General features: G+C 52.6%; 5 protein-coding genes across 5 annotated transcripts; 4 read left to right on the top strand and 1 right to left on the bottom strand.

Annotated features, from left to right (window-relative positions):
- Positions 1-453: 453 nt before the first annotated feature.
- CCOS01_14367 (ABC-2 type transporter) lies at positions 454-5408 on the top strand (the record flags this gene model as incomplete). Its single annotated transcript, XM_060462511.1, has 10 exons — positions 454-1030; positions 1086-1537; positions 1606-1702; positions 1763-2250; positions 2337-2932; positions 2986-3355; positions 3407-3977; positions 4043-4407; positions 4477-4663; positions 4717-5408. The coding sequence occupies 10 exons, from the start codon at positions 454-456 to the stop codon at positions 5406-5408; spliced, it is 4395 nt and encodes a 1464-aa protein (XP_060306996.1).
- An 803-nt stretch (positions 5409-6211) lies between these two features.
- CCOS01_14366 (uncharacterized protein) lies at positions 6212-8799 on the top strand (the record flags this gene model as incomplete). The annotated part of the gene is made up of 2 exons (XM_060462510.1): positions 6212-8515; positions 8575-8799. The coding sequence occupies 2 exons, from the start codon at positions 6212-6214 to the stop codon at positions 8797-8799; spliced, it is 2529 nt and encodes an 842-aa protein (XP_060306995.1).
- Positions 8800-9269: 470 nt separating this feature from the next.
- On the top strand, positions 9270-10172 carry CCOS01_14365 (shikimate-5-dehydrogenase; the record flags this gene model as incomplete). The annotated part of the gene is made up of 1 exon (XM_060462509.1): positions 9270-10172. One exon carries the CDS (start codon positions 9270-9272, stop codon positions 10170-10172), a length of 903 nt encoding a protein of 300 aa, XP_060306994.1.
- Positions 10173-10453: 281 nt separating this feature from the next.
- On the bottom strand, positions 10454-11229 carry CCOS01_14364 (catabolic 3-dehydroquinase; the record flags this gene model as incomplete). Its single annotated transcript, XM_060462508.1, has 2 exons — positions 10454-11027; positions 11102-11229. 2 exons carry the CDS (start codon positions 11227-11229, stop codon positions 10454-10456), a joined length of 702 nt encoding a protein of 233 aa, XP_060306993.1.
- A 543-nt stretch (positions 11230-11772) lies between these two features.
- On the top strand, positions 11773-12219 carry CCOS01_14363 (dehydroquinase class II; the record flags this gene model as incomplete). The annotated part of the gene is made up of 1 exon (XM_060462507.1): positions 11773-12219. The coding sequence occupies one exon, from the start codon at positions 11773-11775 to the stop codon at positions 12217-12219; it is 447 nt and encodes a 148-aa protein (XP_060306992.1).
- Between the last annotated feature and the right edge of the window lie 12 nt (positions 12220-12231).

Genomic DNA, 12231 nt, shown 5'->3' with positions numbered 1-12231 from the left:
GCCCCGTTTTAAATTGTGCCGCGTCCTTTCGGCCTCCCGCGGCAGCCCGAGCGGCATGGGTTCGACATCACAATCACACTTCTATAGCGATCCGTAATGACTTGACCCAGAGAAATACGGCTTGGCGAATATTCGTATGGAGAGTGGGCAATACGAACATTACGAAGCGGCCGGCCGCCCGTACTGGCAGTCCCAGACTACTTCCCCACATGAGGCGCAATGCGGATGACCGCGGGCGTCCGCACTTACATAGGCTGCGATCCGAGTTGTCGGTATGATGCCTTTCATGTATTGGAAATTTGCTCAAAAGATAGATAGAAGAAGATATGTAACTGTAAGTCAATGGTTCGTCTGATATCCGTTCACTGCAACCTCATCATCTCATACCACTTGACACCAAACTTTACTGCAGACTCTATCCCACAACAGAGCCTGTCGACAGCTGCTAAGACCATGACAACAGGTGATGAGGCCGGCATCGAGATGGCGTCGACCAATCGAGTCTCGGGATCTTCATCATTGACAGCAGCCGACGACACGATAAGAGAAATCGAACAACTAGCACGCCAAGTCACAAACGCATCACACATCCACGATGCCAACACGCACTACGATGTCTTGAACCCACCCAAGAACAGCTACCTCGACCCGAATTCCTCAAACTTTGACAGCGTAGCATGGACGCAGGCGTTTATCCACCTCTTCGAATCAGATCCCAACTCAGCACCCAACAGGAGCGCGGGCGTCGCATTTCGCGACCTTAATGTCTTTGGGTATAGCTCTGGGACGCGGTACCAGAAGAGCACGGGCAATATTGCGTTGAGTATGGTATCTGATCTTGTTGGTCTTGCCACGGGGAGGTCGAGGAGACGGATCGATATTCTGCGGGACTTTGAAGGCCTTGTGGAGCCTGGGGAGATGCTGCTCGTGCTTGGTCCGCCTGGATCGGGGTGTTCTACTCTTCTCAAGACGTTAGCTGGTCAGACTGAAGGTTTGAACGTCGCCCAAGACTCGTACATGAACTTCCGGGGTAAGCCAGATTCTTCGTTCAGATTTCAGCAATATCATGTCTAAACAAGCAATAGGAATCGAACCAAAGCGCATGCACGACTGGTTCCGCGGCGACGTCCTCTACAACGCCGAGGTAGACGTCCACCTCGCGCCCCTATCCGTAGGCGACACCCTCGAATTCGCCGCCCGCGCGCGAGTACCCTCCCGCGTACCCGGAAATCTCACGGGCCAACAGTTCGCGCGCATCATGCGCGACGTGATGATGGCGGCCTTTGGCATCACGCACACTGTCAACACCAAAGTGGGCGACGATTACGTGCGCGGGGTCTCGGGCGGCGAGCGCAAGCGTGTGAGCATCGTCGAGGCGGCGCTGACCGGTGCCAAGTTCCAGTGCTGGGATAATAGCACGCGCGGACTGGATAGCGGGAACGCGATTGCGTTTTGTCGGAATTTGAGGACGCAGAGTGATTTGTTAGGGGTTGCGTCTGTTGTGGCGATTTATCAAGCGCCGCAGTCTGCGTATGATGTAAGTGTGATTCTTGGATGGCTATGAGAGAGGCATTGATGGGACCATGTTGTTGACGTTCTCGGTAGCTGTTTGATAAGGTGACGGTGGTGTATGAGGGGAGGCAGATCTTCTTCGGCAAGATTGGTGAAGCGAGGCGGTACTTTGAGAAGCTTGGCTTTCAGTGTAAGTGTCTACTCAATGCTCTTTGCATCTGATCTTCGTTCTGATGTGGAAATCATACAGGCCCCGAACGGCAAACCGTCCCAGACTTCCTCACGTCGATGACGTCTCCGAACGAAAGAAAGACCCGACCAGGCCACGAACACCGCGCCCCTCGAACTTCTGAAGAGTTCGCCGCGAGATGGAAAGCATCCAACCAGCACGCAGGCCTCATGGCAGACATCGCAGCTTACGATAGCAATCACTCTTCAAAGGACCGCCTCGAAGCGTTCCAGGACAGCATCAAAGCTGAGAGAAGTTCATGGCAACGAATCAAGTCGCCTTACATGATCACATATCTGAGTCAAGTCAAGCTATGTCTTTGGCGCGGGTGGAAGCGTCTGGTTGCCGATCCCGAGTTCACGCTGTCTTCTCTAGTGTTTAACATCATTGTTGGCTTTGTGCTCGGAAGCATGTTCTTCAACTTGAGGCATGATTCGGGGACGTTTTACTATCGTGGTGGGCTCATCTTCTTTGCTCTGTTGTTCAATGCTTTTGCTAGTGAAATGGAGGTTAGTACACATCATCCAGTGGTGATAGGAGATTTTTGTCTGGAAATCCGTGACTCGCTCCGATCTTGAAACTCACAATGACCTAGGTCCTCACATTATACACTCAAAGACCCGTCATCGAGAAGCACAATCGATACGCCCTCTACCACCAGTCCGCGGAAGCTATCTCAAGCTACATCACTGAGTTACCATACAAGATCACCAACGTTTTCACGTTCAACTCGATTCTCTACTTCATGGCAAACTTGAACCGCGAGCCCGGGCCCTTCTTTTTCTTCTGCCTCGTCTCCTTTCTGGTGCTCCTCGCCATGTCGGGCATCTATCGCACCATGGCATCCCTCGCACGCACTTCACATCAAGCCATGGTCCCCGTCACTCTCGTTACTATCGGCGTAATGATGTATGCCGGCTTCACAGTACCAACAACGTACATGCAGGGGTGGTCGCGCTGGATGGGCTATGTCAACCCGCTCTCTTATGCGTTCGAGGCGCTCATGGCTAATGAGTTCCATGGTCGCCAGTTCCTATGCGCTGGGCTCGTGCCGTCTGGCCCGGGCTATGATGATCTCTCTATATCTGGTCGCACCTGCGCTGTTGTGGGCGCCGTACCGGGCTCAGATATGATAAATGGCGATAGGTATATCGAGCAATCTTTTGGGTACTTCAACGATAATAAGTGGAGGTGAGTTTGTGGCGATAACCGAGTGTTTTGGGATTTCATCTGACCTATTCAAGGAACGTCGGCATTCTGTGTGCATACGTAGTGGTATTCTTCATCACGTACATCATCACTGCCGAGTACGCCAAGCCACCCAAGAGCGAAGGCGAAGTTCTTGTCTTTCGACGTGGCAAAGTACCTCCCGCGATGGACCAGAAAGCCCTAGCAGACGAAGAAAGTCAATCCCGCAATGTGACTCTGACCGAGAAAGTTCATGCCATGCCGACAGATGAGATGTTGGAGAAAAGACCAAGACCGAGTGAGTGCGGTAAGCCAATCTTCCACTGGGAAGATATCTGCTACGACGTCAAGATCAAAGACCAGAACCGGCGCATCTTGAATTTCGTGGACGGCTGGGTGCAGCCAGGTGTTATCACAGCTCTCATGGTATGTGTTCTTGCTTACAAACCCCCTTGTTCATCTCTCACTTTCAAACAGGGCGCCTCTGGTGCTGGTAAAACAACACTACTCGACGCTCTCGCGGCTCGAATCACCATGGGCGTGATATCCGGCGACACCATGGTCAACGGCCAAACAACAGACAGATCATTCCCAAACCGCGTTGGGTACGTCCAGCAGCAAGACGTCCACTTGGACACCATGACCGTTCGAGAGGCCCTCGAGTTCAGTGCATTGCTGCGTCAAAATGCCGAAACCCCTCGCGAGGCAAAGTTGGCGTACATTGACGAGGTAATTGAGCTGCTCGACATGCGCGACTTTATAGATGCAGTGATCGGAGTCCCTGGGCAGGGGCTCAACGTTGAACAGCGCAAACGTTTGACGATCGGAGTCGAGCTCGCTGCTAGGCCGCAGTTGTTAGTCTTTCTGGATGAACCTACTTCGGGGCTTGATTCTCAGACGTCTTGGGCGATCTGCGACCTGATCGAAAAACTTGCAAAGAGCGGCCAGGCGATTCTATGTACTATCCACCAGCCGTCTGCCATGCTTTTTGCCCGTTTCGATAGGTTGCTTTTGCTACAACGCGGGGGAAAGACTGTCTATTTTGGAGGTAAGTTGCTGTTGTCGTTGTTTTTGCTCCCTTCCCCAACAAGCTTTTCGCTTACATGTGCGTAGATATTGGCAAGAAAGCCAAGACGATGATTGATTACCTCGAACGCAACGGCGCATCGCCATGCCCTCCTGATGCCAACCCCGCAGAGTGGATGCTGAAGGTTACCACGCTTTCCGAGGACGGACCGAATTGGTATGAGATTTGGCGCTCATCTCCAGAATACCGCGAGGTGAAAAATGAGCTTGGTATTCTGCGTCAGCAGGGCCAAGACAAGCCCATAGAACGAATCGGAGATGATGATGTCGCCGACCAGGAGTTTGCCTCGTCGTTCTGGACTCAGTTCAAACATGTCTTTCTCCGTACAGCAAGGCACTTTTGGAGGTCTCCTGTGTACATCTGGTCAAAGCTTACTTTAACTATTCTTCTGGTAAGATGCTCCTCTTGGTGATTCCTCATGCCGCCTACCTCACCTTCCGTACTAACTCAAATTACCTAGGCGCTCTACATTGGATTCACGTTCAAGTCGGACAATAGCTTGCAAGGCCTGCAGAACCAACTTTACGCCTTCTTCATGTGCCTCACGACTGTCAACGAGTTCAGCAAGCAGATCATGCCCATGTTCATTCCACAGAGAGCTCTTTACGAAGTACGAGAGAGGCCGTCTCGCGTCTACCGATGGACCAGTAGGCATCCTCATCGTGGGCATTCTGCATTAACGAAGCTAACCAATCTGCAGCATACTTCCTCTCTAACATCGCAATCGAGATGATCTGGAACACCATCGCCGCAGTCATATTCTTCTTCTGCTGGTACTATCCAGCCAAATTCTACCGCAACACCACCCCCGAAGACGTCACGATCCGCGGCTTCACCGTCTTCCTCTTCATCTGGATGTTCTTCCTCTGGGTCAGCACATTCTCCCAGCTCGCCATCGCTGCAATCGAGACAGCAGACCTAGCCAGCATCCCAGCCAGCTTGTTTGCCATCCTCTGCATGTCTTTTTGCGGCGTGGGCGTCATTCGCGCCGACCTACCCGCCATATGGAGCGACTTCATGTACTGGGTCAGTCCCATGACGTATCTCGTAAGTGGTGCGCTGTCGACTTGTCTGCATGGATCCAAGGTCGTTTGCACGGCAAAGGAGATCGTGTCTGTTCCGACTCCGATGAACATGACCTGCGGCGAATTTCTGGGCCCCTTTGTTCAGCGCGCTGGTGGATATTTGGTGGATGCTGCGGCGACGCAGACGTGTGGGTACTGTCGTTTGAATACCACGGATGATTATCTTGCGACTTTCGAGATAAATTACGACGATAGATGGAGGAACTTTGGGCTTTTGTGGGTGTATGTTGTGTTCAATATTGTTGCAGCGTGTGGTCTCTACTGGCTCGTTAGGGTGCCCAAGGGGCAAGGGGTTGAACGGAAGTGAACTAAGAGGTTGCGCTGAGATCAAGGCGGTGTTCACTTAATGTGTAAAACAAGCATGGAATGGCGTCATTCTCATCTAAGGTACGAAAGATAATTGTGTAATATCTAGACATGGGAGTTGTTGGAGTTGAGAAATTTCAGGTACTCATTTCGACATGAACAAGAGAAAAGCTGGATGAGCCTGCAAGCTCCCTCTAATTACCGATCCACGCCTTTCACGACAAGGCCCTCCAGTCACCTGGAGAACAAGCCTCTGAGAATGAATATCCTAGTGACTTTCCATCGAGCATATTCACATCTGTGGGAGAAATATGGGACTGATTGCCACAGCTGCAGACGTGGGACTTGTGAGAGTTGAGGGTACAGCACACAAGAAGTAGTAAGCGGCGTGCTCATAGTGTTGACGCGCATGGACCCGTGACGACCGGGTAAGCCCTTTCCCGGCCGCCACGTTGTGGACCCCCGCCTCGTGAAGAAATCTCCGGGGCCCCGACTCCGGGGTAAACCACTCCTTCGGTCCCCTTCAATTCTGGTCGCATTCTATGTCGGAATTGCGAGTAGCTAAGAGATCAGCTATTGCCCCACACATCTTTACTTGGTGAATGTCTATTCGAGCTGTTGGAATAAGTAGGCGAAGCCAGAGGGATGTGGATACATCCAGAATCCCATCCCAACCGTGGTCCATGCCAGCGCCGTCTTCCCCAGGATCTCCAAATTTGAGGTGCTATCAACCTCATCTGAGTTGAGGACCACACTCAACAGCCAAGAAGCTTGGTTTCCAAAGAGAAGCTGGCTTCTAATACGATGCCGACTCTACCGCTGGTCGGCCCAGCCGTCAACTCAACTAAGCCCTTTGGCCAACAGTCACCGCCACACGCATCATGGCACGGCTTCATTCCCGGCCGACGTAGCTACGCCCCCGACGCCTCCATCGTGCTCGTCGGAATCCGAGGCACAGGCCGCTCAACTCTCGCCGTGATCGCGGCCAGCGCTTTAGGGTTCCGCTTACTCGACGCGGACCAGCAATTCTTCCAGATGACGGGCCTCTCACGAGCCAGTTACAAGACACAGCACGGTACTGCTGAATATCGAAGGGAAGAGCTGAAGCTTCTGCATGCCATGCTATTCGAGAATCCGACAAAGTCTATTATTGCGTGTGGGCCAGGAGCTGTGGAAGAGACGGGGCAGGCGTGGCTTGCGGAATATGGACAGACGCATCCTATCATCTATGTCCTGAGAGATGCGGAAGACGTGAAGGAGCATCTCAAGGTATGGGATACTGAGGCTATCACACGACTCTTTCAACTTAGTGGTCCAACGCATCGATCGATATCCAACTTTGAATTTTACAACATTTCAGATACCCTAGGGAAGGCCTCGGGCGAGCTCGCCACTATCCCCGGCCACCAGTCACCGAGGTCTCTTGCGTTAAAGCGGGTGGAGTACGACTTTCTCGGACTCATTGACAGCATCATGGAAAGCGACAGGCAGGGCTCGGAACGGTACCGTGCCACCGAGGGCTCTGCTTCATTACCACTGGAGCGCCGGCCATACACATATTCTCTCAACTTGCCAATGTCATTGGTAGAGACCGCCGGGGCGGAACTTCGAAATATCACGACAACAGCCGACGTTGCGGAACTAGTCATCCCTGTGAGGGAACTACAGGCAACGTCGGCCGATTTCGACGATGCAACTGCGAATCGCGTCTGTCGCTTGCTCTATGCCGTCAGGAGATTCACTCGTCTCCCTATCATCCTCAATCTCGAACTCGAATCCTCATCTACTGGCATAATGAGCGGCTTCTCGCAAGAACACGCCTCCGCATACTACCTTAGCGTCCTAAACCACGGCCTCCGTCTCGCTCCAGAGTACCTCTGCGTAGATCTCCGCTGCGACGAGAACATCATCCGAGATCTAGTCGCAAGTAAAGGAACAACAAAGATCATCGCCCACTACACCTGCAACTCCCTCTCTCCAAGCGGCTGGCGGAACCCAGGCCTGGAGGACAAGATGAGGTTGGCCGAGGACCTGGGCTGCGACGTCGTCCGAATATGTCGCGAGGCAAAGTCAACCAAGGACAATTTCGAGATTCAGCACTTCAAGCATGGCGCCGGCAAGCCCAGAGATGTGACGATCCCGCTTATTGCGTACAACACAGGCCGCCTCGGCCGCATGTCCTGCTTCATGAACCCGACCTTCACGCCGGTCACCATGAACTTGCTTCGGAGACTGGCACCAGGCGGCTCGCCTCATTGCCTCTTGACGATCCACGAGGCGCAAAAGGCACTCTACTCTTCCTTTCTCCTAGACCCGATGTACTTTGGCATCTACGGCACCAACGCATCCACAAGTTTGTCGCCAAGCATGCATAACCCCGCCTTCAAATTCTGCGGTATGCCGCACGAGTACAAGATCTTCCACCAGCCTACCCTAAATCACCTACGTAAGCTCATCTCCGACGAGAACTTTGGAGGCGCGAGTATCACAGCCCCCTTCAAGAAGGAGGTCTTTGCCATTGTCGACTTCACGAGCCCAGAAGCCAGGGCCATTGGCGCCGTCAACACGCTGGTGCCTCTGCGGTCGCGGAACATTGAGTCTTTGCTTGATCGCAACAGAGCTGGCCCAGTCGTTGCTCTGTATGGCGATAACACGGACTGGATCGGGATACACACCCGCATTCGGCACAACCTGTCTCCCATCAACGGCGTCAAGAGGAGGACAACGGCGCTAGTTGTGGGTGCGGGAGGTATGGCTCGTGCAGCCATATACGGGCTTCTGAGGCTCGGTGTCCGCACCGTGCTTATACACAATCGAACGACGAGGACGGCCGAAGAGGTTGTAAGGCACTTCAACGGGTACCGATTCACGAGCGACGGGGCATCGACGCCGACGGAGGTCAACGCCTCGCCGAAAGTTGACGCTCCTCCAAACAGTCCCACGATCCGTGTTATAGAATCCAAAGATGATAAGTGGCCAGACGACGCTGACTTTCCAACCATTGTGGTATCGTGTATCTCCACGCGTGAGATCGACGGGGAGTCGTCGGCTGATACGAGTCTGCCTCCGGGATGGCTGGCTAGTCCTACAGGCGGAGTAGCCATTGAGGTAAGTTCGATATCCGCAAACGGATCAAATGAGGTGAAACTGCTAACATACATTCGCAGCTATCGTATACGCCTCTGGAAACACCTCTCCTGAAGCAGATCCGTGGCATGAGCGACCAAGGGTGGATCGCCGTCGACGGCCTAAGTGTTTTGCCGGAACAGGGTAAGAGACAATTTGAGCTCTTTACAGCACGCAAACCTCCGATCGAGATGATGCGTGAGTTGATTTCGCGAGCGTATAAGGAAAGGCTTGCAGACGGGGGCAAGATGCCAACAAGAGGGTAGCAATCTTGGCAAGGTTAGCATTCATGTGAGCGTAGCGTTTCAATGATGATATTTTCTTCACCACACTTGATTATGAGCAGTCGATGGAATTATTCACTGGTAGAATGGTATGTGCAGTCAATGAGTGTGTGGGAAATATCCTTCATGAGGAAACGTTGCCCACAAAAAGCGCATGTGGTGGCTAGCCTGATGGTAGCGGGAAAGACCTTTACCGTCCTGACAAGACACACGCCAAGCTTCTGACCGATGATGCCGATGAACGATCAATATCACGGCGCCATAATCGCAGTGTCATTTTAACATCGCAGTGTAGGTTTACTGAGTATAGCATGGATATTTCTGTGCCAGCTGCAGGCATATCGAACCTAAACCGCCCACAAAGCCTTTCGCACTCAAACCTTTCCACACCCCTAGCTCAGATCACGAGCTAGCAAAGCCAAGCTGTCAAAGACGCCAAAGCCTGAGAGATAATGGGGTCCATGGAAGCAAACCCCTCTATCCTGAAGAGGAACTTCTTCATCTTCGGTCATAACATCTCCCACACCCTCTCTCCAACCCTTCATAACACAGGATTCCGAGAACTTGCCCTCCCACATCATTACGGTATCCACCAGACAGAGAGCGTCGACGCCTCGGTAGAATCCATCATCAACGCCAATGACTTCGGGGGCGCATCAGTCACCTTTCCGCACAAACTACAGATTGGCAAGCTCTTGGATGCAGTCACTCCCTGCGCCCAGAAGATTGGGGCCGTGAATACCGTCATTGTCGAGGAGGACCCGGAGAAGCGGTATAGGCGACTTGTGGGCGATAATACGGACTGGCATGGGATAAGGAGATGCATCGAGCGCAGCGGAATATCGGATCTTCGTTCCTCGACTGCGTTGGTTCTGGGTGCTGGTGGGGCGGCTCGCGCGGCTTGCTATGCGATCCAGGAGTTGGGGATTACGCAGCTTCTCGTTGTGAACAGGACGATATCGAAGGCGGCCGAGATGATGGAACAGTTCCCAGACCTTGATTGCCAGGTCTTTGAGACCTTGGAAGATGCCGTATCTACCGAAAGGGAGCGAGATGGCTTGGATAGACTTCCTTTGAGAGTCATTGTCGCCTGCGTTCCTGCGGATGACTTTGGCGAGGACAAGATACCTGCAGGGCTGTTTGGCGCTGAGAAGGGAGTTTTGGTTGAGATGGCGTATAGACCGCAGGTTACTGGTATGATGAAGACGGCATCACGGCATCCGGGCTGGACGATGTTTAAGGGTGTTGATGTACTGGAGGAACAGGCTTATGCCCAATTCGAGTTGTGGACTGGGAAAGAAGCACCAGTCGAGGCGATGAAGGCTGCCATGCAGGCTAAGATCAATGAGAGATGATAGAATGTTATGCCGTAGACAGAGCTTAAGACTTAAGTAAACTCGGGTGGAAATTCGGATATTCTACCCTCAATTCAGCCTCTACTTTATTGTTGAGGTGGAAGGAGATCAAGTTCCATGAAGGTGCAGACAACCATCCGACAGCAGCGTGTGTGTAGCACTATGTTTTGCGCAGAATACCTCACCACCTACCTTAGTCTGCGACATAGAATCTGAAGATCATGAAAAGGATTTTGGGAAGGCATTTCTTTGATCACCATTATATCATATTTGCCAGTCCTCTACACGTCTATGGTATTTCCTTCAAGCCACTCCTTGGCCTGCCAGTAAAGTAAGTCGTGCTTGTCCAGGTTCACCGTCCCAACATGACGCCGATGCCCAGGCATATTCAAAAGAACTTTGACTCCCATCGTGAGCTCCTGGAAATACGCGAGATACTTGTACCCAGGAGGAAACGCAGCCAACTTTCCCTCATCAATCTCGGGGAACTTGGCCGGGTTGCAGGGAATCACCTTATCCTTCTCATACCAATGCCGTACCAGACGCGCGCCCCATCGATCTCCCACTTTTTCAAAGTAGAAACAGAAGCGGCAGTCAGCTTCTACGTCAAACTCGACGCTGTCAATCTCGAAGCGCTGTGTAATCGTCGCCTTGAGCTTGGTCACGGCCCTGGTGCCCTCGGCGTTGATATCTGTGCTGCAGCCGTGGCAGCGGTGCATGATAAAGGCGCCTTTGTCCATCCCTGCTTTGGAAGCCGCGATGAAGTCTGTGAAAGGGACGCGGCCTGACCAGGTTGTGTAGACGTAGGCCCCTGGGTGGAAGATGGACTCGAAGTTTTCCCATTCGCAGGCGTCCCTGGAGATCAATGCTGGTCAGTTACAACCTGCCAAAGTGATGCTCATTTGACCACAAATTGGGCGATGTTTTACCTGTAAGACGGCCATCCTTCTGCCAATTCTCTCAACTTCAATCTTTCTAGAACCAAGTGATCTGGCCCATTGTTGCGGATGGCGTTGATGGGACGGGACCCTGCAGGAAGACTGTGTAAATCAGGCATGTTTTCAAGGAGTGATTTGCCTAGTGATCACCGTTTCCTTGCAAACCTGGAGTTCAATAATGAGCATCTACCGCGATGCAGACCTCATATGCCGGAAAAGACATCATGTAAGTGACTAAGCCAATCACGAGGCCATCCTATTAGGGAGCACTTCGCTATTCGGCACATCATCCGGCTCTTCCATCTCGGTGCGTTGGTGAGAGGCCGAACGGATGAAAACTTTGCCGCGTTGGGATCGCGGGGGCGCGGGGGTCCCGCATCTTGTTTCCCCGCACCGATTCACGGAGCGATTTGGGCTTGACTCGGTCCACGCGGAGATGATTTGAGGGGAACCTGGGGAAAGTGTTTAACCAGTTTTTATTTCCAGCTCCCTACTTGAAATCTTTGGATCCTGCATCTAATTCCCTTTGCAAGTTCGATATCTCACCTGTACATCATCAATTATCCTCGCGATTCGTCCTACGAAGCTAATTCCACCTATACAGCAATTCAAACAAACACCCGCGCTTGAGTCACTACGAATAGTACGGAATAGCAACCACAATGGCGAAGTCAATCCTCCTCATCAACGGCCCCAACTTGAACCTCCTCGGTACCCGGGAACCGCACATCTACGGCTCCACCACACTCTCTCAGCTCGAGACGCAATCAAAAGAGCACGCCAAGTCTCTCGGCGCAGACCTGCAATCCTTCCAATCCAACACTGAGGGCGCCATCGTCGAGCGCATACACGCGGCGCGGGGCAACGTCGACGTCATCATCATCAACCCTGCCGCCTACACACACACGAGCGTCGCCATCCGCGACGCGCTGCTGGGCGTCGATATCCCCTTCATCGAGCTGCACATTAGCAACACGCACGCGCGAGAGAGCTTCAGACATCACAGCTATTTGAGCGACAAGGCGGTTGCGGTTATTATGGGGTTGGGAATTCATGGATATGGGTACGCCATTGATCATGCCGTTAAGAATATCAAGCCCAAGGCATAAATAAATTCGATC

This window comes from Colletotrichum costaricense, assembly GCF_030867565.1.
Source record: "Colletotrichum costaricense strain IMI 309622 chromosome Unknown Scaffold_20.1, whole genome shotgun sequence".
In the NCBI taxonomy this organism is placed as follows: domain Eukaryota; kingdom Fungi; phylum Ascomycota; class Sordariomycetes; order Glomerellales; family Glomerellaceae; genus Colletotrichum; species Colletotrichum costaricense.
Note: the sequence above shows the minus strand (reverse complement) of the source record. Positions and strands in the feature narration are given on the sequence as shown.